At 38.5% G+C, this 27,141-nt stretch overlaps 1 protein-coding gene across 4 annotated transcripts in view; it reads left to right on the top strand.

The window, feature by feature from the left end:
- fgf13a (fibroblast growth factor 13a) overlaps positions 1-27,141 on the top strand; it is a 100,874-nt gene that overhangs the window by 50,056 nt on the left and 23,677 nt on the right. For 2 of the 4 annotated variants that reach the window (XM_030739573.1, XM_030739572.1), the window contains exon 4: positions 23,250-23,360. In XM_030739573.1, coding sequence (XP_030595433.1) covers positions 23,250-23,360 — 111 coding nt within the window. Of the gene's footprint in view, positions 1-18,548; positions 18,595-20,156; positions 21,023-23,249; positions 23,361-27,141 lie in introns of those variants that run through there. The other 2 variants (XM_030739576.1, XM_030739574.1) reach the window with 2 other exon arrangements.

Genomic DNA, 27,141 nt, shown 5'->3' with positions numbered 1-27,141 from the left:
ACTTTATGAGAGATTGACAACTTTTAGTCTATGTCGAAACAACATCGATGTCCATTTCTGCTGGTGTATTATGATCAGCTTTGAACAGGGAGATGATGTTGGGGTTTCAACCATGTTTGCTGGGGTAGCTCGACTGGTAAAATCGACTGCTTTCATGCTCAGCTCTCTTCACCATAGCAGACTGGTACTGTGTCTGCATCACTGCTAACGTCACACCAATCCCTCTGTCAACTTGCCATTCTACTCACCCCTCGCTTGTGAGCAAGACCCCAAGATACTTAAATTCCTCCACTTGGGGCAGCAATTCGTCTCTGACCCATAGTGGGCACTCCACGATTTTCTAGCTGAGAACCATGGCCTTAGATTTTGAGGTTATAATACTTCTGCAAGCTGCCTTAGTGCAAGCTGGAGGTCATCACCTGATGAAGCCAAAAGTCTTCTTGATTTGTACTTAATTATTGTAATTATCTAAAAAGGCAAAAGTGGCCACTTTCATCAGGAAATTATTGTGTGAGACATGTAAATCTTATAGACATACAAATGTACATTATATAACAAAGAAATTACCACAGGTTTTATTTTTACTCTCCACATGGGGTTCAAAGCCATATAAATGTCATGGATAACTTGTTAAATAGCAGCATGTCTTGTTTTTTCATACTTCAATCATCCAATCCAATAAAAGACTCCAAACAAGAGTCAATAGCAGAATAAGCTATCTGCCATTGGCAGCGAAGATATGGCAAGTTTTTCGTCAGGGCAACCCACATACTCAACCCTGCTGCTCAACCCACAAATGCACTATTTATGAGGAAATAAACAGGATTTCCAATGGTATAAGACTTATTGCCAAGACGCATTGTTACAGCAAAAAAAAAAAAAATCAACCAAATTTTCTTTTTTTTTTCTAAGTTTCCATAAAAGCAGCACATATTTTCATGCAGATGTTTCTTTGATTTTGGCAGAAATGTTGATTCAGCATTAATTTCTGGCACCTTGAAACTTAAACTAAAAGCATAACCAATCAGCAGGAGCGGGTGTTCATTGCAACATTAACAAGAAATTACTCTGGAGACCAATGGAGAAATGAAGCAAAGTCAAGTTGCCAGGCTTATTACATTCCATCATTGTCTATTTAATTAACATTTCTCTCTCCCCAGCACACCTCAGTTTCTCTCCTCATGGCAATATACACGCAGAGTGAAATAAAAGAGCAAACGACTGGGACCATTCTGTTTAGAGATGCAGTAAATTGCTTTGATATGAATGGATGTAGAGTTCAGTGCACAGTTTATGTATGCATCATGTCATTCTAGTTACCTAAAATTTGCACTGTGCATGCGCTGGGCGGAGACAGGTTGTGGATGACATTGATTGTTTCTCTCACATATTTGAAAAAAGAACAAAACTCTTAAATTAATCAGAATTGTAAGAGGCCAGCCCTAAATCTAAGAGAGCATGTGATAAGTATAGGGGATGCAGCAATTGGTCTTCCTTATCACACATTTTTACATCATTAGCATATGCAGCATATCAGCAAAGCTGCTCCCTGTTAATTGCAGAGAATTCCAACAGAGACTAGAAGAAAGAATGGATAGGCGCAAAATGCTTTTGTGAGTAAATGCTTTATTTCAACAGTCCATATTTGTTGAATTAAACAATATATTTTGATATTGTATGCATTAAGGCTAGCATTGATAAATAACAATTGCTAAATCTTAATTTACTGGGAAATACTAGTTATTTATTTCATGCCAGGTTATAAAATATGCCTCTACAAAACAGCAGTAATAGTCTGTATTAACTTCTCATGTCTGTTTATCCCCCAGGTCCACATTAGTAGGTCTAATGATGTCAATAGTCCCCATCTCTGCCTGACTTCCTCACCCAGCTTGACACTAAAATCCCAGCTTATGTCATTAATGGACTTTGTTTTATTCACTAAAGTTCATGTTTAAGTACAGTCTGGCTCTAAATCCAATCTAAACAGTAGCAATCAGTAGAGCAGTCACATTAAAATAACTGTGACACAAGCAGTGTGTACATTTTCCCCAGAGTAAACAAGCATTAAGCTATTTAATTGGGGCAATGAGGCACGCTGCTGAGTCAGCACCACATTAATGAGAAGCGAGCAAATTGGCTTCTGACAGCTGCCAGGATGGAGTTTACAGATATACACAAATTAGTGTCACTTATTGGGGAGAAGGAAAAGATGTTCAGTAGATGTAATATATCAAATGTTTAAAAACACCGCATCCTGTTTCTAAGTAGCATAACATGACCTTATCTGCAACATTTGCCCTGTGTTGAAAAAGTGCGCCTATGTACAACACAAGTTAATTCTTTTCCTCCAAAATGCTTATATTAATACACTTCACACTTTAAAGAATTAACAGACCTCTGCTTCTTCAATTTACAAAATCACACTATCTTAGCAATATGTTAATAAACTCCCAGTTGGTAGTTTGCAAATCGAGTGTTAGAGTATGGCCTACTATGCCAAAACAAACAGTGTAGGGGCTGATTTTTAAAAAAATATGTCTTAAATTATTTTACTTCTTTTTTTTAGTAATAGAAAAATATAAGAAAATAAGCTAGACTACTTCAAAAGCACTGCAACTTCTAAAGCTTTGTTGGTATTGATATCTGCTGAGACAAAATTTAAACCTACATTTTTTTTTCTACCACTACACCAGAACCTCACACAATACCAGTCAAAATCAATACGCTGCACACTCTACTGTATTTGGTCCTCTGCCAACACTGCAGCATGCCACTGCTAGTTATTCAACAGCTTGTTCCCCTCCCCAAGTCATAACACAGACCTTCACTGGTAGAGACTGCCCATTCTTCCTTCTTCCTTTTTGTTCTTAGTGTTTACTCTTGAAGCTAAAACAAAAGTTATATTAACTGTATCCACTTAATTGTAAGACAAAAAGCAGGACATCAGTGCTTCCCTGATGTCTCCTTTTTCCTACTGTATATACAGTTGTAGTTGAAACTTCTTGCACTGACAGTATAAGGGCTGAAACCATATTAACTGGACACAAAATTAATATACTTCAGTTTGTTTTGTAAGGCATTTCACAAAAACATAATTCAGCAACACAACATATAGATTCAATATCTGATTCAAAAACTCTAAAATAAATAGGGACACTACATATAAGATTTAAATTTCCAGTTTATAAAATTGCACTTGCTGAAAATAATCTCTCACTTCCTCTCCTGTCCTGCCTTTCTTACATCTTTTAATGTACAGAGCTAGCAGACAGTATGTGACAAACCGCAGAAAGAGTTTGAGTGTTTGGCGATATTGGTTTGTAAAGTTGTATTTGAAACTGCCTCGCCACTTAAAGAAATGCTCACTCCTCTTTTGTAGCACTAGCTAGATGCTGAGTACTGCAATCCCAACTTTATTAACATTTGTATCATGAACGCACTATAGGGATGAGAAGAAAAAGGGGATGTGTTAAGGGTCTAACCAGGTCATGGGATGCCATTATTTTCTTATTACTGGCCAAATATCTCCATGCCATCACTGGAAGAAATGCCAGGCTGCAGCATGTTAAAAATGAACTAATTTAACATGCATTAACCTACCTATTGAATTCAACTGCTCATTAACTGAAGGTGCCAGAATGCCATTCCAGATTGTTCCAGCCCACTTTAACCCCAGGTTACAATGTCTGATGACCAATTTAATGAGTCCTTTTCAATCACATTATTTAACATTTGTCGTGGGCCTGAGTTGTTTGGCCAGTGTTTTGGGTTTTTGTGGTTGTGATGTTCGGTTATTGTTCAAGGTCTCAGTTTGTTTCCTAGACATTTGTGGTTAGTTTATTTGCTCTCATGATCACTGGTTCATTTTGCATTTTATTGTTTCATGTATCCTTACGTTCCCAGTAGCTTTAGAGTTTAGTTCTCCCTGTGTCTTCCTTTAGTGTTTCTCCCTTTTTGCATAGAGCGGCGGTTTTCAAAGTGTGAGGCGCGCCTCCCCTAGGGGGCGCCAGAGCACTTTAGGGGAGGCACGTGCGAGGGAAAAAATAAACCGGGAAAAGAAGCTATCTGCTTGCTGTCTACTGATGTGAGAGAAAGAATGGACAAATTTTTAGTAAAGAAAAAGGCAGGGGAGACGAGCTCTGGCGTAAGTAGAAAAAAGAGGAAGTATGGCCACGACTACTTAAAGTTTGGATTTTGTGATGAGTTTGGGTTTGTTCTTATCATTAGAAAAATGAAAAAAGGGCGTATTTGCCATACAAAGGCCCTGATAAAATAATTAAAATGGGAGGAAATGTTTTAAAATGTTCATGCGTTAAATTTCATTCAGATAAAGTGTCATTTTAAAAGATGAGATGGTTCTAAAATAAAAGCAATTAGAAGGTGTTTTGTAGTGGCATTTGTTTGTGTGTGGGTTGATTATTGGGGGGGGGGGCGCAGCAGGCATTGTGCTCCTTGGAGGGGGGCTCACCCTTTCATACTTTGAAAACCCCTGGCATAGAGTGTCTTATGTCTGTTTTCCTCAGTGTGTCTGCCTTCTCGTGTTATGTCAAGTCTGCGTTTGTGTCTTGGTTGGTGACTTCCTGTTTTATTTTGACAGTCCCTTGTCCTGTGTGCTTTGTGTTTAGTTTTGCTTCCACTTGTCTCGTGTCTGTAATATGTTCAGCTGTGCTCCTCATCTGCTGCCTGTTCCCTGATTGTCTCTCTGTGTACATATTGTCTGCATTTCCCGTTGTTCCTTGTTGCATCATTGTTTGCTTTTGCTGCTGTGTGCCTTTATGTCCAGGTTCATGTTTATGCCTCAAGTCCATGTTTATATGTAGCCAAGCCAAGTTTAAGTGGCTTTTGAGTTATGTGCTGCTGGCTCCTGGCCAGCTCTGTTTACGTTCTGCGTTTTGGCTAATAAAGCTGGAAGTATAAAATTAGCTCTCGCCTTCGAGTCCTGCATTGAGGTCCTCTGCCTGCCGACCACAGCAGCAACACTAACAACATTATTTCTACATGCTTAAGAAAATAAGCATTAATATAGGTGGCTAAAAGGTCAAGTATCAATATTTACAAAGTATTGAGTGAGCTGAAATTTAAATTAGATTTATCAAAAAAATTGAGTTGTTTCACATTGATGATGTCAAAATATTTTTGTAATAATACAATGACCATTTAAGACATTAAAAGCTCCTTAGACCTCCTAGAACTGTCTTAGCGCTGCAATAGCCGAGACTGAAAGAACAATAGGCAAGTTTGGCTGTGACAAGTAGAGACAGCTGGAAGGTCATCTTGGGAGCTGGCAGGGTTATGTAAAACCCTTGAGTGTTTACTCTCAGGGGTACCAAGTAATATGCCAGCTTGCCATCCAAGGCTATTGTTGGGTAAGATTCATACAGACACCCAATTGTTCCCATCATGTCGCCTGCCAGCCCCCAAGATGACTTGGCAATTCCGTTGAGCCAGATGAAACCCAGATTAAGGACTGGAAAAGTTTTGCTGTCCTCCACATACAGCGGGGTGTACTCTGTATAGTGATATTGTCAAAAGTTGCAGAAAAGTTGGTAAGCTGACATTTAAGAACATTTTATCAAGAAGGGATTAAAATGTATTGAAACTTAATTGTTTAATGCTAGCCCCATTTCTTTTGTTGTTTTTTTGGGTGCTGCACAAATTTGAGACAGGTTGTTTGTTTACCTCCTTTTCAGCGGGGTTTATGTCTGGAAAGTGTTTAGATCATTCCACAGTTGACATTTTAATACCAAGGCAGCACAGTTTCAACATGACTATCTCCTCCACAACTTTGCAGAACCAGCTACAGTTAAGAAAAACAAAACAAAACAGAAGACTAAAACTGAAAAATCATACATTTAATCATGGCTCTGTGTCATATTGGCTGTTTATATTGGTATCCTAGACTTTATATATCTATAGCTGTATTTAATTGAGGGAATGCATGCTGCTTCCACCCTTCATCGTCCTGAAGAGTCTAGTGCTCCTGTGTCATACAGCCTTGCTTTTTTCCCCTCGTCGTTCCTCTTATACATAAAAACACACACCCTCTGTCAGATGTCTTACATCAGTACACTGTGAAGTCATTATTGAAGCCTGAAATCTAATTTTCCAGTAGGCATGCAAGGAACCAAGAGGGACAGGTCAGTGCATTGGACTGAATAAACAACAGCATAGAGATGTTGAATCTCTTTGGCTGTGCTTAACCTCAGCTGTCAAATACTGGTCGGATAATGCAGTATACAGATGCACATGCAAATACATATATGCAGACAGTGAAGACAGACTAGTCAACCATGCATTGTCTTGCTGAGGCAACCCAGTGGACCTCTCTGCCAAATGTCCTACCAACACCTCCTCCAAGCCATAGTGCATTCTGTTGTTGCTTCACTGACCTGTCAGTTACTTTTTTCCTTTCTTTTTTTTTTTTTTCAAAACCAAATACAGTATATCAAGTACCTCCCAGGGTTTCTACAAGTGTTTTGCAAGCCACGATTCCCACAAGTTGAACCCTCCCATCCACATATAGTTCAAACAGCTTAAACTGTTAGGACTACAAAAAAGAAAAAAAAGGTAAATGTTCTTAATATCGTTTTACCTTCAGTTGTTCAACTAGTATCCATCCACTTATGTTCACTATTTACAGCAAGCTTAGTCATTCATTGTATGTGAATGAGGTTAATAAAGATTCAGTGCTCTCGGACTAATAATAGCTTACGTTACTTTTTGTTGATGCAGGAAGTGGGACATGACCTCCCCACTCTCTCTCTCTCTCTCTCTCTCTCTCCCCTATGTCTGAACAGAAGAAGTAGCAAAACCTGCAACTATTTGTCTTTCAGTACTGCACTTTGGTAGTGCATTGATAAATATCCTGTGTGGTAATTCTTTTGTTCAAAGGTGGGTACTATTTGCAGTGAAATCAACTGAGAGGCACTGCTTGTGCATTGTAATAACATGAGTGCTTCTCCAGTGTATGATGAGTAGTAGGTAATATGAGTGTACTCTTGGCTCATCTCTGTTGATATGTGTGAGTAGGATGACACAGGCCACAGAATGATGTAATGGGTAGCAATCACATTGACAGTGAGGCAGTCCATCAGCGGTAGTGAAGATCACACATAAACCATCACCACATCAGGCCAGTGCAACAAAGCCTCCCTTCCCTAATCTGCGCTCCCGACTGCCAAAGCATTGGTTAATATGTTATAATCTCCTGATGTTATCTCCTCAGCTGCAAACACACACACTGACTCTGGATGATGGTGCATATCGCAGGTCATGCTGAGTTTTTCCAGTGGCCTTTTCCCCATGGTCTATGCAACAAATATGATCCAGCAGTACTAAGAGACTTCTTATAATATGTGCATGTAGGGCAGACATGTCCTCTCTACAATGGTTCCCAAGCAAAATATATCCATATTAACAGAAAAACACATATATATACACAGTCATGTACTCTGTGGCAAGTAGTCTACTGTGCTGCTTTTGGTTTATCTTCATCCCTTTTGATGGGTTCATTAAAACCCTAGGATTGAAGAGTATATAAATGTTTCACACATTTCAATCATATTTAGCAGTTTCATGGCCAAAATCAAAGAGAAAAATAAATATAACATGCTGCACTTCTTTTGTGAATAGTTAGTTTTCTGATTTACGGAATCATATGGATGCAGTGGGATGTAGAAACCTTGAAACATTTACATTTGTAGCTGGTTTTATATCTATATTTGCAATGTTTATAGACCTGATGCAATACTGCTCAGCAGCTGACTCTTTACTATCAAGTATCAGTGTCTCAGAGAGTTTTATCTGCACTTAGACGTCACATAAGGAAACTTTAAAATTAGAGATGCACCAATTGACTGGCCAGGGATTGGAATCAGCTGATTTCCAGCATGCTTGGCCTCCAATGGTGACCGATTATGAGCCAGTCCGTTTAATGCATGTGCAACATGTGCACAGTGGCACAAGGAAATAACTCACAGTCGTACACTAACATGCTGTTATTGTGGAAGCTCCTCACTGTGAGTGAGTTCATGCAAAGTTCGTGAAAGAAAACCTTGTGGGGACCACTAAAAAAGATTTGAAACAAAAAACCCAGTCGGATTCTTAAATCACCTTCACCCAGCTGAACACGGACATTTTAAAGAAGCTAATACAGGCAAAGTGACTGAAGCTCAGAGCTCAGCTGTATGTGATGTAAACAAAGATGTTGACTGAAAACTTAATTATGATTTTCCAAGTCTAATTATATTTTCTAATATATGCCCACTACAGACATAGAGAATCATTGCTGCTCTAGTGTTATGATTTGGTCCATCTTCTCCTACCTTTGTAGGGTTCTCTAACAGCTGAGCACAGCTCCTCCCGCCTATATTTGTCAAACACTAGTCCACTGACATTCATTTTCATTATGCTTTCATTGATTTCTCTATGTGCTAACTTCACTAACAGGAATGGGGTATGAAACTGAAAACTGGGATACTCTGTGTTGGGTAGAGAACATGACCTATTTACCCACCCACTTCCATCAGTTGACTCATGTCTCATGTCATGTCATTTTCAGCTTAGTCAGTCTGTTCCTCCTAACGCTTTTAAGTAAACCAAAAAAAAATCCATCCTAATCTGAAACCATGCAGTCACACTGGCATGTTTATATCTATCCTATGTCTATGAACTGTAATGAGGCTTCATGACACACCATTGCACCGTACCTTCCGCCCAGAGAAATGAAAAACCTTTCTCGAGGACATGTATCAGGTGCATTAGAAACCCAGAGTGTGTGGACAGACTAAATTGAGCTTCATATTGTTCACATCCAGATCGCTGCACTGCACATTTGACCTCATTGCATAATACTCAGTTATTCTGGGGGGGGGGGTTCTAAGGACAGAGTCCTGATTAATGGCAAAGATCTACTTGCAGGACACCATGGAGGCAAACTGGCAGATAGCGAAGTAAAAAAGTTTCTTAATAATTTCTGGAAAGCATAATTTAAGGTGCAAAGAAGGTGGTAGCATACATCAAAATAGGTACACAGTGTTACATAAACAGAGCTGTGAAGGAAACAAAAAAAGAGCGAAGCATAAACACCAGGTACAGTTAAGAAATTCTTTCAAAATAAAACAGAAAAAGAATACACAAAACTCAAGCTCATAAAAACAGACATGCCACAAAATGACAAAGATCTAGACAATTGTCAGTGTTTTTCCCATCCAAAAAAAGACAAGCAAGACATTAATTTAAAACAAGACTTCATCCTTTAATTTTTAAATCAAGACACAATATTAACTATAGTTTTAGTTTGATAAATAGAAGTGTTTTTGCTTTCATCATCCTTTTCAGAAAGAGCCCTTGCCTCAAGAAGATCAATGTGTCTAAAGTTAGCAACTCTTAAATAAAGGAAGCTCTACCAGCCTCAGAACCTTCCTTTGTGTCTCCACCAGTAAGCAGACAGTTTAAGCCAGCCGGTGTCTGAGATGATGCTTTTAATCATACTACATCTTCTTCCTTGGTGCGTCATACTGGAAGAAATATGTAGGACAACATCACTTCACTTACTGTTTTCTGGGAATAAGACTGCTTTTGCTTGATGGGGTATAATTAGCATGAAGCTATTTATACAAACTTTCAGAAACTCTGCAACATACATCCTGGAGTTCTTTTTATCCCCTTTCAGACAGCCACTACTTTCTATTAATCTGCCACTCAATGTGTTGGTTTCATGTCTCAATGAGCACCATGTTCACTTTTCCATAGAAGCTGCGTTATTTTTGTATACATGGCACAAGTTGTGAATGAACACTCATGTCCGTCCAACATGTTGTAGTATGAAAGCTCTGACCTCATGCTAGATGTACTCTGCAGTCTCACCTGTATGGCAAAGCTCATGTATGCGCTGTGGCTCGCCCATCACTTAAGTAGATGGGTGAAGCCACTAATGTTGCATATCCCATGTTTGATTGAGACGTCCCTCTTCACTTTGACAGGAGCCCATTTTCAGGGTACTGAAAAAAGAGATTTGCTGAAAGAAAGTCAAAGTGTTTTAGTCTTTTTTTTAATTTTTTTTTTTTTTTTTTTTGTCTTTTTGTAGCTGTCCTACCATGATGGATATTGCCCAAGGGCTTCCACTGACATATCTCACTATGATTCACCCATGTGACTGTTCAGCCATCCGTTTTGGCAATGGAGCATCTCCTGCACTTGATTTCCTCCTCCAGCTAACTCCTGTTGTGATGCTGGCAAGAACAGACATTGGATTTTGTTCTGATAACAGCATTTAGAGACTCCTATTAGTTTTGGCCAGCTGGAGTATACACAAGTTGATGTGCATCTACATCATGGTGTATAATCTTATCTTCCAGGCACTCTGCCTTAAATGGCCAATTTAAGAGCAATGTGGAGTCATGGAGTAGCTAAACTAGAAAACAAAAGCACCACAAAGGCAAACTGAAGAGTATAGTATGGTATTTAGTATTTTGTATTAATCTAAGCCTGTGAATTGCTTTGTTCCTCTGAGCTAAACTTTTTTCCATATAACCTGAAGTGAATCCTGTTTATTAAATCATTATTGTATTATGGCTCTAGTTTTGTAAGAGCATCTGTTAACATGTTAACATATTTGCACTGCTTAGGACTCTGTACACAGCAATTTGTCACAGAAGTTTTTAACAACTTCCCTTTTGCCTACAGCAATGCTAGTTATGATTCAGCCACAATTCTGAAAACTGCAGGGCCATGCAAGGCAGACTCATCCACATACACTACTCAAATACGTGACATCCATGTACAAACATGGATGTCACGTTACCATATTTCTATTTTTCATGACCAAATGCAAGTATTAATGAAACAATCTATTTTTTTTCACACCTGCTTTTAGCACCTGAGGATCATTTAAGACATGCCAAAACCAGTTAATGAGTTTTTTTAATCAGTATGATTCAACTCTGAGATCTTCAATCTGTGACTAGGAGATTTTTTAGCAAAACATCACCAATCATCCTCGTCTTTGAAGTCTGAAAAGGAATAAATGTTAGCCAATAGGTTCATGTTTTTATATGTTCTGAATAATGATAATCCAGAGCAGGATTCATTCTCAACTGCCTGTTTCATACAGAGATTTTTCCACATCATTGCAGCCACACACACACACACACACACACACACACACACACACACACACACACACACACACACACACACACACACACACACACACACACACACACAGACAGAGAGAGAGACGTGTGCTCACATTTTGAGACACAAAGGAAGCAGAGGTCATAGGATATGAAAGTCCAAAGTATGCTCCTAGCAAAATGATGTAGTTTACATTTAGATAAATTAACAAGAGACAACTAGAGTCAGAGCTGTGCAAACACATTCAGCAGTGTAGAGTCATTGTTTTATTCTGTGATTTAAGTATAACAAGCATCTACAAGGGACAAGTAATGTTAAAAAAAAAAAACATGCAAACTGTTATTATTTGAATGGCAGTACAGACTGAAGTGGATTTTTATTCAGCATGTACTCAAAGTGAGTCATTTTCTTTTCATAAACTTAAAGCACTACACCCGTCCTATTTTGAATGCCACACGGCTTCTTGTCGCTAAAAACTGAATATTTCTTCCCTGCAAATAGAATAACTAAATGAGTTAATCACTCAGTAAAAAGTACAAAGATGGCCAAATCTCTGTGCCATTTGTACTGTCACTACAGCAGAACCCACTGTATTGAGTATTTAATATATTTAGCTACTAAAGTGAATAACTGCACAAATATAAATGCCATGTTGTTGGAGAGTTATAACATTGGTGTAATTTTATCACTCGCATTTAGCTGTGAATGTTTAGATTGCAAATAAATATCTAACAGATGACAATTACTCAGGAGTAAACCTCCACATCTATTTGTACTGTTTTCAAACAAACAGACAAAGTGTCTGGCAGATGCTCAGGTCCTGTGTCTCACTGCCATATTTAGCTTTTATTGATATATGAATTAGAATTATTTTCCTGTCACTTGGGTAACAAAAAGACTTTGCAGTCATTTGCTCTGTGAGAGAAAATATGGCAGCGCTAATCAGCGGATAAAGACTTTGAAGACTGTTGTTGTACAAAAGGGGAGAGGTTAGATGACAAATGCCAGGCATTCCGTCTGTTCCTAATTAGTGTTAGCATTTAAAAGAGAGATGGAGATGGAACTGGTGATTTAATGAGGAGCAGACTTGGATACAACTCAGAGATGATCTCATTAATGCATTTTAGATGTTTAAAAATATAGGTTTTATCTTATTTTCCCTACAACTAGAAACAAATATGCCTGGTCAATTAATGTAAATTACTTAAAGACATTAAAAAAAATACAGTTAGGTGCATAAATATTTGCACTGTGACACAATTTGTCACAATGTGTCTGAGTGCAGTGCAGACTTTGAGTTTTAATTCACAGGGTTTAACAAAGTATTGCATTAGCTGTTTAGAAATTACAAACATTATGGAAAAGGTTTAACATATAAAGTTGTGAAACCATGGTGGTTATTGGCTCACATTGTGGGAATCTGGAGATTATCATGAATCACCCACAGGAAGAAAGAATAGACTGTCCTCCAGTTTCAGTCTACTGACTCCCTTGTTTCATGCACTGAGCACAGCCTGGTTCAGAAAGAGTTGGAGAGATCATGTGATTATTGCCATGGGTCTGCCATTCACCCATGACTGTGCTGTAGCCGCATGCTCTGCTGAAACATTGAGTGAATGATAGTTTCTAGTTCTGTAATACCCAACCCCCTTTCTCTCTCTCACTGTCTCTCTTTCACACACGTACCCTGTTACGTATGTGCGGTCTCCATGGCAATGCGTGGTATCATTATGGCACTGGTGGCCTAGCATGCTGCAAGCTGCTGTTGGAGTGGAGTGACTGTTACCCACACTCACACAAAGAGCAGAAAGCCAGGAGACTTTTGCCAAAGAGCTGAATGATTTGAGCAGCAACCCTCTGAGCTTATAAGACTATTCCTTCTCCCCTATGATGCTTCACTTGATCCCATCACTCTGTACAAAAATAGCTGTGCTGTACAGCTGTACTGCACTGCCATTGCCATTTGAAATGGTGTGTGAACATAATAATTTACTTTGACATTAAATATCTAGACATAGTCAGTAGCACATTGCAACATTGCCCTCTATTAAACACCACAAGCAAGGTTAACCACTGCATTTATTCAGTGTTTGCCCTTGGAGGCCAATTTTCTTTCAGAGTTTGAAAAATGATTAAACACTAGGTATTATCATGACAGCCTTGGATTATTAAACGAAAGAGGTAGCTTTAATTGTTGGGTGATATTTAATAATACAAAGGTTAACACAACGCTCAACCTTGGCAGCACACAGGCTATCTCCTACTTTTCCTCCAATGCTCAGCTCTCCTGTTGTCAGAGATAATAGAACAGTAGGGTAACCCTTTGGCTTTCTTTCGTGGTCATTGGATGTTGGATATGTGTACAGGCTGAACATTGTTTGTTTTTTGTTTTTTTGTTCTATGTTTCAGCAGATCAGACAAAGACTCAGAAAATTGTATATTTTTAAATAAGCCAGCCATTTTTATATTCTAGCATGTGAATGTGTCTGTATCATATGTAAAGCTAAACTAATGTTAATGTAAACATTTAAATATGTTGCAAACAATTAAAAAAAAGCAGGAAAGGTATGCTGTATGTTGCTGGTTCTAAGATTGTGGTACAGGCAGACTTTACTATAAACACTGCATTACTACAGTTGCATTATGATGGATATTATCAAAGTTGTATGTTTTTAGCTATTTTAAGCTACAACTTTGTTAGTGCCAAAAGTATTCACTCACCCATTCAAATCATTGAATTCAGGTGTTCCAATTTTTATGGCCATAGGTGTATAAAATCAAGGTATACAGACTGCTTCTACAAACATTTGAGAAAGAATGGGTCGCTCTCAGGAACTCAGTCAATTCCAGTGTGATGCCACCTGTGCAACAAGTCCAGTCATGAAATTTCCTCTCTACTAAATATTCCACAGTCAACTGTTAGTGGTATTAGCTGTTACTGTAGTTAGTATTATAACAAAGTGGAAGTGATTGGGAATGACAGCAACTCAGCCATGAAGTGGTAGGCCATGTAAAATCACAGAGTGAGGTCAGCAGATTCTGAGGCACATAGTGCGCAGAGGTTGCCAACTTTCTGCAGAGATAATTGCTACAGACCTCCAAACTTCATGTGGCCTTCAGATTAGCTCAAGAACAGTGCACAGAGAACTTCATGGAGTGGGCTTCCATGGCTGAGCAGCTGCATCCAAGCCTTACATCACCAAGTGCAATGCAAAATGTCGGATGCAGTGGTGTAAAACCAGACTCTACAGCAGAGGGCATGTGTTGTCTGGAGTGATGAATTATGCTTCTCCATCTGGCAGTCTGATGGTTTGGCGGTTGCCAGGAGAAGGGTGCTTGTCTGACTGCATTGCGCCAAGTGCAAAGTTTGGTGGAGGGGGATTACGGTGTGAGGTTGTTTTTCAGGAGTTGGGCTTGGCCCCTTAGTTTCAGTGAAAGATACTCTTAAAGCTTCTGCATACCAAGACATTTTGGTCAATTTCATGCTCCCAACTTTATGGGAACAGTTTGGAGATGGCCCCTTCCTGTTCCAACGTGACTGTGCACCAGTGCACAAAGCAAGGTCCATAAAGACATGGATGAGCGAGTTTGGTGTGGAAGAACTTAAATGGCCTGTACAGAGTTCTGACCACAACCTGACAGAACACCTTTGGGATGAATTAGAGTGGAGACTGTGAGCCAGGCCTTCTTGTCTAACATCAGTGTGTGACCTCACAACTGCACTTCTGGAAGAATGGTCAAAAATTCCCATAAACACACTCCTAAACCTTATGGAAAAACTTCTCAGAAGAGCTGAAGCTGTTATAGCTGCAGAGGGTGGGCCAACATCATATTAAATCCTATGGAGTAAGAATGTCACTCAAGTTCATATGCGTGTGAAGGCAGACAAGCAAATACTTTTGGCAATATAGTGTATTTTCTCACTTTTCCACTGTGTACGTATACATGTGTGTGAGCACAGCAGAGGCAAGGTGCCCCAGGGAGGTTACAGTAGACTGGCATTCTGGGGCACTACAGTAATTAATGTGCCCATGGCACACAGCTACACAAGCAACCAAACACACACACAGGCAGCTTCTGTGTTTGTGTGTGTCCTTGTGTTTTACTGACTTGCCTTATTTACTTTGTCTATGGGTGCTGGTTGCAGAGGTCACTCTATTTGTTTCTGTTGGTGAGAAAGAGGCAAATTTTGCATTTGGATAAAATCCAGAGATTGCTGCATTATCTCCTATCTGTTAGTTTGATTTTCTGACAGCATAATTCATGAGAGCAAGTCTTCAAATGAGTGCAGTACAGCTATACAAAAAAACAAAAAAAAAAACCAACAAAAAAAAAAGAAGAGGAATATAAAACAAACAACAATGGTGGAATTAAGATTTAAAAAGGCATATTACTTATAGAATTTTATTTTATGTTTAGCAATTTCATTTTTGGCACTTTTCCCCCTTCCTTCCTAGAAGGGCTGCTACAAAGAAAAACAGCATAGCAGGACTTACTTTTTTGTGTGCACTTTATGTTGTGTGCTTGTGCAGTGTAGCCAACTCTCAACACCTCTCTCTGTTTTCCTAACTTTCAGTGATAAATCCAATCATCTCCAGAAGTGCCATGCTGTTTGCTTGGGTGATGGTGAAGTTTTATCAATAGTCGGAGAACTGATGCAAAACCTGAGATTATTGGAGAAAGCTGCTGGTTTGTGTTTGCTCATGGCAGCATTGAAGGTATTGGACAGCTTCAGATAGAGTTACTGTATGCAGCAGTGTATAAATGAGATTGAATAAAGTTTTTATATTCCCCTTTCCCACTGTTACTGAGTTCTTGTTATGGCACATACAGTATTGCACATATTCAGTATTTCTTCTTTTAAAACATAAAAGTATGTTACAAACTACCCCTATTTAACCTGCAAGAGTCACAGATCATGCAAGTTCAATCAACTGAAGTAGTTACTTGATTGTTTAGTTAGTCCAGTCTCATTTTTAACATTTCAACATTCTGTATTACAAGTGCCACCTTGGTACAGTACCTTAATACACATATGCACATGTTCCACAATAAATATTAACTGAAATATTTCTTATGTCTGTCATTATCGTGTTTAAAAAGCTAGGCCTTTCAAGTGAACTGCAAGAGGAGATTAAAGGAAATGTAAAAACTGTGCAGTATTGATTACAACAGCCAATATTTGGCTTTGCATTGTAATATTAATTACAGTAAAAATGGCCCCTACAGCTAGCATGCATTATGGTGAAAGTTACGTTAGATATAATGACTCTCTAAAGTACATTTTAACACTGAAAACAACCTTTGGCAGTTCTATACTGTTAGAATGTGATAGGTTAAAGGTTAGTCTCTTCTGGTACAGGTCACTCCCTCTAAAACCATTATACAGAGCCAGCTATGGAGAACATCAAGGATAGTGAATGGAAAAACAAATGTTTTCAACTCTCATGCCCATCTCTTTAAGCCCATCTCTACCAACAACAAACCTACCTGCTTAATATATTGTGTAAGATTTTCATCTTTTCATCAGTTGTTAACCAATGTGGCATGGACACAGGACCTCTGTAGATTTACAGTAGTTTTGCGGACTGGGGCACACTCTTTGGGCTTTCTGGGTTGCAAGGTGGGGCCCCTGTGAATCAGTCTTATTCAGAAACTTCTCAACTGAATTGGGATCTGGGGAGTTTGGAGGCTGGATCAATTCCTCAAGTCACCCAGGAGCTATTTTTGCAGTGTGATGGCACATTTTCCAGCTGGGGGAGGCTGCTCCTGTCTGGGAGTACTTTGATCATGGTGCGTGTGCTTAGTGTGCAGGAATATGCTAGTGGGTGGAATGTCTCAAACTAACTAATGTCCACATGTGGTGTCCAAGCTTTCCCAGCAGAGCATTGCAATGTGACTAAATTATAATTGTTTTCATCTCACCTGTCAGTGAATATCTATGATTCAGTGATTCAGAGAAAATCAAAACCCCTGAAATAAATTAAACTTTCATTAGGGAAGGCTTATTCTGCATTGTTGACTGATCAGCACATTATCATTTAATTTCTGAATTATTTATTTATTTATTTGCTCCCTCAATCTTATTGATTTGTTGTTTAGGGGTTAGGTATTTTATTTATCTAATTTATTTATCTAAATAAACAACAGTACCTAAAGGTGGAATTTTTCAATATTGCACAGCTATCTGTGTCTGTTGTTTGTACATAATTATACAAGAAAGTTTTACTTTGTTGATTATAAATGTATCTATAACTTAAGCTAAAAAAAATCTGTGATTATAATTTTATCTAGAGACAAGTACTGAACCTATGGCAATAATACTTATTTTACTGAAATATGAGGGCATGTCTGCTAGAATTCTACATCAAACACAGCAGCAAAGACAAAGTCAATCAATGATTCACTTTAAACAGAGAAACTTGAGAAAACTTTTATTACATCATGAATGTAAGTTTAGACTGGAGCTTTGCGTGTTTGTCTAATACTGTATGCTAAATTTAAAATTACTTACAAAAGTAGGTTTTCCCTTTAGGGTGCATTGATTGCTCTACAGCCTGGCCACTTGCTCCATCTAGCGTTAAAACTGCGCATATGGTCAGCCAAGGTACACTGTCCCTGAGCTCATTACCCAGGTAGCTCTCGTCAGTAAATCTGCTTTCACTTTAAGGCCCATTTTTGATCAGGTCATTATACACTACCCCAAACATAATTGTATTCCATACATAACTTGTATTAAATGGTATAATCAAACCAAGAGACCGCACTTTATAGATTGCACTGAGATAATTTATGCTGTGATGTTGAATAGTAATCACATCATATATTTGGCCAGTTTCGGTAACACCTGGGTGATTTGAGAAAACTGGCAGTTTCAAAAGAACAGTGTAAAAAAAGAAGAAGAGGGGGAAAAAACACTTTGTCTAATGCGTTCTGTTGTCTCTGTTGATTGCTCATCGATATTTTTCCGTCGAAAGTGGACAGGCCTGTATAACCGGTTTATCCAATGCATTATCGGATCATTTTACATATTTTTTGTAATACGAGAACAGTCTTCACTGCCCCAAGAAGGAAGTAGAAGCGCAGCCTGCACTTTTCTTCAGTTGTCTTCAATCTGCCCCCGACCCGACTCCCCCTCCGCGAGCACAGTAATACTTTGATACGCGTCCGTGTTTGGCGCACAAAAAAGACCTCTAAATGAATGTTTAATGAGCATTTTAGAAGTCATAATGGTTTGTCGCTAATGTCCTATAATGATCTTCCTGTTGATGGCCACGCCTCGATGCTTTCTCTTCCACTACGCCTCTGACAGTTGTCTGACAATGGTTTGAACTTTGCTGAATATATTGTGTACTCGCCTTCACTTCACCACCCAACGACTGCAAGTATCCAAGTCACTGCTTTGGCTTCGCTGTTGAGAAAATATGACTTTTCCCTTGAGAAAATCAGTTTCAGGTAGGCTGCTTATACTGTTTTAGAATTTATGCTGCACATGTAATGCTTTTTGTTAAAATGATCTTTAAGTATTGAGACTAAGCTTACCTAGGTATTTTTAGTAAAATTGTTTTTTTGTGTGTTTCTAGTAAAGTCACTCGTAGCATATTGTTGTATTGATAAGTGGTCCATTTATTTAACTACAGCAAATAAGTTGCTGTCCATGGTGCTGAAGTGGAGATCACTCCATAAAGAGTCTGAGGAGCTCATCTTCACTTATTTGCGTGGGAGATTTTATCTAGTTTAATCAGAGCTTTTTCCAGTTATTTTCAGAATAATAATTGTAAAAGGGTGTCATACTTTGTAGAGTTTAACTCTAGATGTCTTTCAGTGGATTTTACTGCACTGCTTCCTCCCCAGATTTTACAATTAACTATGCACAAATTTATATTTATTCAACGCTAGTCATAAGCTTGTCGTGCTTTACTCGTCTCATTTATGAAGCTGTATAAATATATAAACTAATTTAAATAATTATGACAATTTTTGCTTTGAGTTTTGACAGTTTTGGTTGAGAACTCTAGATGGCACCATTGGTTAGCCTGTTAAATGTTCTCGGTAGGATGGGAGTTATGAAGTTGGAAGTCAGCCTTGGAAAAACAGAAAGCGAGGTAAATGCTTTGCTTGCCAGACCAACGGTTTTGTTCTGACAATAAATTCCTTTTTTTTTTCATAAAGGAAATTGGTAATTCACGTGTAGCGTTCTTTGATAAATCAAATGAAGACGGATGTCATAATGGTGGAAAGGGATTAACATTAGGGTGTATTTCAATTTGTGTACTGAAATACACCCAAAGGTTTAATGTTAAATGAGAATTTATGGCATTGTAAGGATGCATGGTGGTTAATCCACTATGACTGGATTGTTTGGACCTTACATTTTACATTAACTTCACAGTTGAAGTCTGCGAATGTGGTTTTGTTCCTTACAGTCATCTGCGTTTTTAAGCCGGCAACTGGATATAACAGATTTTTAAAATTACTGTAGCTTTAAAAGGCATATAATTCACGTAGTCTGTGGCCGAGAGTTTGTTCTTACCCAAGTTTAAAATCTGAGAGTTATTTTCCCCATAGTTTATTCCCATATTTCCATAGGGAAATTGAGTTATATTTGTAGTTCTTAGTTTTTGAGTAACTTTATGTCCAATCAGAAAGGTCTGTACTGTTCTCTCTCTCTCCATCTATCATCCCCTCTCTCTCTGGACATTCCGCCACGCACACCGTCTACATCCCTTTCCCCTAATATGAATTATCTAATTCTGTATGTCAACATGTGTGTGCATCTTTTTTTTTTTTTTTCTGACTGTGCACACTGACTTGGTTTGTGTCTCACCAGTAGACTCCCCGTCCGCTCCCTCCTCCCCACTGCTCATTCTCTTGGTTGTAGGTGGGATGCTCTCGGCAGAACAGCTGAGTTTGTGTTTGCGTTGTCTCGGATACCGACCCAGAATGAGGGAGCTCCTGCTGTTACCTTGCGTTTCTTCGCTTCAAGAAAAGACAGAAAAACAATGGAATCTATGTTGTGATTCGTTTACATTCTCTGCGTTGCAGTTTTAAAAGGCGTTGTGAATCTTTTTTTTTTCCCCTCTTCCCTACAGTAGCAGCTTCAGTAACAGATTAGGGAAATCTGATAAAGAGCATTGCACACTCCCCAGGCGTCTGCAAACAGGTGTTTCCATCCTATGGCTGCGCGCTGAGCTTCATTCACGACTACCTCACTACCCGATTACCATGTGTGCGACCACGTAGTTTAGCGGGATAATGCAAAACGGTTCACAAAGCTGTGTTTGAGTATTTGTTGTGATACCGACAAAATGATAGACTTGGAAGAAGATACAATGTGCTGTGACCAAAGTCTTTCTACAGCTTCGGGTGGAACGTGTGCTTTTTTCTTTTCATTACGTTTCACTTTTTTTCTCACCTTCCTCGGGGCTACAACGGAGAGTTACTGAAAAACGTCTAAATTAACGAAAAAAATGATCCATTTGGACATTGTCTAGCCATCTTCGCTGCACCCCTGGGACTATACCATTTCACAATAGTGCACTTTGAACGCTCTACAATATATTTAACACATCGTTGTTGTTGCATCGGATTTTGGACGTTTCCCATCAGAATCCAATCTTCTGGATTCAAAGGGGGTAATATAATTCACGTTTCTCTGGAAGTTTTTTTTTCCAGAGCGCTGCCAAACTGGCTATGGCGGCAGCGATTGCCAGCTCCCTCATAAGGCAGAAAAGGCAGGCGAGGGAGCGGGAGAAGTCTAATGCCTGCCGCTGCGTTAGCAGCCCCAGTAAAACCAAAGGAAGCTGTGAAAAACCAAGTCGACTGAACGTTTTTTCACGGGTCAAACTCTTTGGTTCCAAGAAAAGGCGAAGGAGACGACCAGGTCTGTTGTGCAGTTTCATCAGACTTTTACATTTTTGATCACTGTGATCATCACCTTTTCATGAGTGCCATTTTTTTTTTCAGTAATGTTAAACAGAAAATGGTTATGTCATTTACAATGTACAGCTCATTTTCTATGAAAGATGGATGACAAAGTTGGGGTGAGATTGAGGGGGCAGCTTATCAAGTGTATCACCACAGAAGTCACTTTTTGCATCTGAAATAATATTGAGGGATAAATCAAACTAATCATTCATTGTCTGCCCATTCACTGAAGTAGATCTAAAAAGGCTTAGTTAATTAATCACTTAAGACTTAACTGTCACAAACTAATTTAATAAGACTCATTGTTCTAATTAATCTGGATAATCACTTCATCAAAGTAATATAAATTCGACTCTTACTAGTTTCCAAAATCTCTATACACTACTAATACTTGGCTTCCTGGATGGCAGAACTTAAATACAGTTTAATATTCAACCTCAGACACAAACACAGCTTTGCCACACTCATTGTAATAAGCAGACTCCAAAGTTTTATTTATAATTTTAAGCAAACCACACAATTAGCTCCAAATAATATTTTGTGTATGAAATTGCCAAATGCTTTATTGTTGAAAGTTATCCAGGATGAAAAAAGCATTGGCAGGTTGTTGTTTATTGTTCAGGATTGTCAGAATAAAATTCTAGCTATGTCCCCCACTTTTATTCTGTTCAATTCACTTCATTCGTTTCCAAGTTGTTTTATATTCTGTATATAATTCACTTGGAAGTTAGGATATGTGTTTATATAACAGTGCAACTATTCTGCAGATTTTCCATCCTTCTAACATCCAATTTCCAGTTATCCTGTGGTGAGGCTATAGGCGTTGTGTTTGTGGTTGGTATATGGTACCTCATCTTTAAGGAATTACACTGTATGTATATGCAGCTGTAGGTCTAATATTTTTAGGCTCATTTTTGTCTATGTGTCTTAACTTTCAAATGAAGTGGGCAACGTTTTATACCAGAATTATCACAATATCCCAAGTGTCTAGACCTTAGTGCAGTAAAAGTAACCGTAGTAAGGGTAGTAATTGCAGTACTGAAAAATGGATGAGATGAAAGGACAACTGAAAAGTGTGGTTAACAACAGGAAAGGACCCTCCACTAGGGACAGTAACCAGAGAATGAAGAGCACTTAGCTCTTATCAGGCACTAATGTAACCCAGACAGGCAAAACAGATTTAACACTTAAAATTATTGTCTTTCTGTTGCTGAACACAGTAGTGTAGGTTTTGGCCATTTTGTAAAACTATCTTTTTAAATCTATTTAATCTTTTTTCCAAGTCTTTCAGCAGATATTTGAGAAGTCTAGCTCTTTCCTTACTATGCAAAATTAGATGGAAATATTTTATTTGCAGCTAAATTTCCATGCTACTTGTCTTTTACAATGTGACTCAAACATTTTGTGTGCATTTAGTATGCCAGATTTCCTTGAAGTTTAGATTTTTATTAAGATTCCTTTTTACTTTTGTAATCGTACATCTGTTGGGCAGGTCAGATACAGCAGAGACTGACAGGAAGTATGGCGAGAGAAATACACATGCACGAAATATTTCCAGCCATGTTAGATCACTTCATGCCCCCACAGCCAATTTCTTATTTTGATACTGCTGTTACTCTTGTCCATCTTTAGTCTCATCTGTCGGTTGTCAATCTATTGGCCCTTCATTTTTATACAGAAACAGTTTGCCAGTGCTTTTAAATTGTGGATGTAACAGAATTTTATGTAACTATAGCTCTTACTAGTTTGCCATTTAACTACTTGTGATTGAATGGTCAAGTGAACGTGAAAGTGTCTTGTGTTTTTTGTCTAGAAAGACATGTTTACATTAAAATGCAGCTAATTCTTTCCCACGAGAAGGTCAGATCAAAGTAAGTGAATGTATTTGTTCTGGCATGTTTTCGGTGACTTTGGTTGCATTTGTATGACTGACAGGTGTCTCAGGATATCATCTGTTGCTATTGCTCCTTTTTTGCCTCCCGTCACGTGTTCCACTTAGCCTCATTAATTACCCTTTGATTCAACCTGTTTTTTGTGGCTTCGTTCGACTTAAAAGCTGATGGAACACAATAAACCCCAAGCGCCAGCATGTCCCATTAGAAGCCTACAAATGACTTCACCTTGCACTTTGTGCTCTGTGGTTTCATTCTTGTGTCCTTTTGTTTTGCTCTCTGCTTCCACAGAGCCCCAGCTAAAGGGGATCGTGACGAAGCTGTATAGTCGACAAGGTTTTCACCTGCAGCTGCAGGCAGATGGAACCATTGATGGAACAAAGGAGGAGGACAATGGTTACAGTAAGTTTCACTCCACTGTACTGCTGTATTGGTTCCATACATTTTTCAGTCATGCACCCACTGACATGCTTTATTTATCATCAGCAGTTTTCATCTGTAAATGCCAGTTCCATGTATTATAATTGGGGCTACATTAGCTATATTCATCTTACAGTGTGTCAAGATTATTTTAGGTTTGACATCAAGTCCGTGAATTTCATTTCTTACTTTTAAACTGTTCAAAATGGTGCTTGGTTTTTTGTGGTTAAATAGTTCATAGTACAGAGAAAAATACAGCGTTTGTATATGTGTTTGTATTTAAGTGGCGAAGTAGTGAATACCTGTTCAATTTGATCTAATCAAAGTCATCCTTTTCCAACCTGAACACAGATCTGGCTTTTCACTCCTACACACTGCCTCTGTCATGAGAGCCAGTATTGTCTCACACTATGTACAGATATATCCCTTTCATGGCCATACACCCACTAGCTCTTTGTTTTCCAATTGATTAAAGAGGAGATCAATGTAAGTGTAACAGCACAACCACTTGTCAAGTAACAATACAGCAGACACTGACCAACTTGTAATTAGACAGTGCAATGAATACTACTACACCTCCTCCAAAGATTAAAATGATTAAATAGTTGCTGAACTGGGTGAAAATAACATTGTATAGTAATGTGGATAAAAGTGAGCGCAGTATGCTGAAACAGCTTTGATTCAGTGCTTACTGTGTAATCTCACTACTAAGCGGATGTAAACACTACTGGAGCCTCTGAATTAGTACTTCTGTATTCATTTAGTCCCTTGGTGGAGCTGGTGTGTCTCCTACATATAAATAGCAGCTCTGTGCATGTGGGATGTTGTCTAACCAGAACAACACCTTATAATTTTCTGTGACATTTGTTTCTTAGACATAAGAATACCATATTCCATAGTACACATAGCACACACGTACAGGAGTAGAAGCAAGAAACTGGATACTAACATCTTACACAACTCAAACAACATTACAGTTCACTTCCTACGCAGACCACCCCACCCTTAATGTTTGGATGGTCTCATTTTTATTGACTTACATAGCAACTGGCCTGCATTATAGCGCCGAAATAGTTTTTGAGGAGAAAATTAAAGATTGCTGCTGAATAAGAAAAGGAGAAAGAGTGAAGCTCTTTGCACTGCTCCAAAAATAGCATTGTTAGGCGCTGGGTGCACTTGTCTCCATGGTGACGGAGAGCACAGTCCTCTTGGAGCTACTGGTGTCTTGTAATGGTGGGAGAGGACCTTCTTAAATGTGTACACACACACACATATATATAGAAAAAACAAAACAAACAAACAAACAACAACAACAACAAAAAAAACACCAAACAAATATTTGAGCTTTGGTACTTCTACTTGGTTAGAAGACCAACTTTGGCCATTTGGGTGTGGTAATATAGAAGTTCAATATTTTTGTGACATTAGGAGTTAAAGCAATGGCAGAAATAAGAAATACAAGTTTCATAAAATCCTAGGGACTTTTCCTCCCATATTTTACAGTATCAGGTATTTTCTTGTGTTGCATCACAATTGGGGAAACCTACTGGGAAAAATAAACAGAACTATGAGACAACTGCTTTTTTTTGTTGTTTTTTTTGAAAAAGGAGGGCACATTTCACTGTTCAAAATGCACACTATTCTCATTTTGTCTTAGCAGTAATGCATTCATACCTCATTTTTGTAAATACGTTCAGCTAGTTGGATCAGTAATTGCAGATACTGTCCCAATCCCAAAAGGCAAACTAATTGGCAAGTCTTCTAATATGTAACACTTCAGTTATATCGTATTCTGTCAAATCACATCATGTTTTTGCAGCTGAATACAAGAATCTTATTTATTATTTATCTAATTCAACCTTGTATTTTTTTACGTAACCCATTTTCCTTAACCAATGAGTCACAAGTTCAACACTAATCACACCACAGAAGTGCCTTATACTGTTGTTACCACAGCTTCCTTTTAAGCTTCAATACTTTGTCATATTGTCATATTCAGGCTGCTCTAATTGCTGTCATGTTGCTCCCAGAACAAGTAAAAGAAATGACAAGTATTTAAAATTTCACTATTCCGTGACTTTGTGGCTGTTAGTACGCGGAACTTAGACAGCCTGCAAGCAATTGCGAAAACTGTCCCTCAAGCCTCCTCGCACTTCTAACTCCATGTGCGTCTCTGCAGCAGGAAAGGTCTGTGGGTGGGTGGTAGCCTATCATCCTCTCCTGTGTGCTCAGGTGTTTCTAGGAGCCAGGAAGTAATTGAGTTTCACCTCTCGAAAATCCCCATCCGTAAACCAGCTGGTAATCCTTCTGAAATGAAGTAGAGTGCAGATGTGTATGTGCGCATCATGGTGGAAGTATCGAGGCAGAAAACTCAGTTGAGTGATGCAGTGAGAAGGGTGCAATTACAAAGACAAGAGCAGCAAGATGTTTCAGAGAGAGGAAGCCATCAAATCAAGTCAAAATGATGTACAAGGAAAAATAGATACAAAATTTAATTACACAGATCCCAAAGCTTTTCATTTATACTTGCATAAATCTGAAATGAAAAATCCAAACCAACCAACCAAACAAACAAAAAAACAAAACAAAAAAGCACTTAATCCTTAAATGCATAAGCTAGTGTACACCTGAAAATAGGTCCTGTGGTTGAGATACACAATACATTTTACTGCAGGTGTCAACTGTGCAGAGAGGCATCAACATGCACCAGACTGTAATTGTTAAATGTTGAAGATAGAGTATTGTGCCTTTCTGTGCCATATTTTAGAAAGCTTCAGTAATAACGCCGTTCTTCATCTATGTGTTTGAGAGGTGGTACATTTTTAGTGTGACAAGTTAATTAACAATTTGACTCAACTATGCTACACCTAAGAATCTCATTGAGAATTGTGGATGCATGAAAGAAAACCCAACATAAAAAAAAATCATTCAGTAGCTGTAAGCAGGAGTTAGTGTTAGAATAAGCAGGGGGTCTGATTATATAATGAATAAATTAGAAAAATTATTAAAAAAAAAAAAAAAAAAGGTTTAACTTTTTTGTCGTTTATGAGAGGTGCTTTAGAAATAATGCAATTAGCCAAGTCACCACCTAATTCATGTCATTCTAAATTGCTAGAAAATACACTCACGGGATAGACAATTTGAAACACGTCAGGAAGGATATTAGAATAGACAAGTATGTAAGCAGGTTCAACAGTGAAAAAAATTATGCATAATTCAGTTGTTTGCCTAACAATCTCCCCTGTTCGTCTGCCACCACCACACTGCTTCTTTGATTGACAAGTTGGCTGGATGTGCATCCAGAGGGCTTGCATGGACACGTTCATTGTTGACAGATTGCCTTCATAATAAAATTACTAAAGATTGTTCTGTATGGTAAAGGTCTCCTGAGTAATGGCTGAAAACTCAGAAACAACAAACCTAATGATCTTGTGACTTCTTACTATGCAGCTGACTCAACTATACTGCACCTAAGAATCTCACCGAGAATTGTGAGCGCATGAAAGATCATCCACCCTGCAAAAACAGAATTCAGCAAGAATTAGATGCGATAGATTATTTGAAACATGTCAATAAGAATATTAGAACAGACAAGAGTATATTTAAGGAAGGATATTTGACATGGTAACTGACGACAGAAACAAAAATAAAGTTTGAAAGAAAAGAGAAAACTCCGCTGTGAATCGCCACCTGGGTGCTCGAGGGTGCATTGACAGGGAGACCTGCAGGGGCATGATTGGGGGAAATGACCTGCCTGATCTGA

Source organism: Archocentrus centrarchus, chromosome 10 (assembly GCF_007364275.1).
Source record: "Archocentrus centrarchus isolate MPI-CPG fArcCen1 chromosome 10, fArcCen1, whole genome shotgun sequence".
In the NCBI taxonomy this organism is placed as follows: Eukaryota; Metazoa; Chordata; class Actinopteri; order Cichliformes; family Cichlidae; genus Archocentrus; species Archocentrus centrarchus.
The sequence above is the reverse complement of the archived record's forward strand: the minus strand, read 5'-3'. Positions and strand labels throughout refer to the sequence as shown.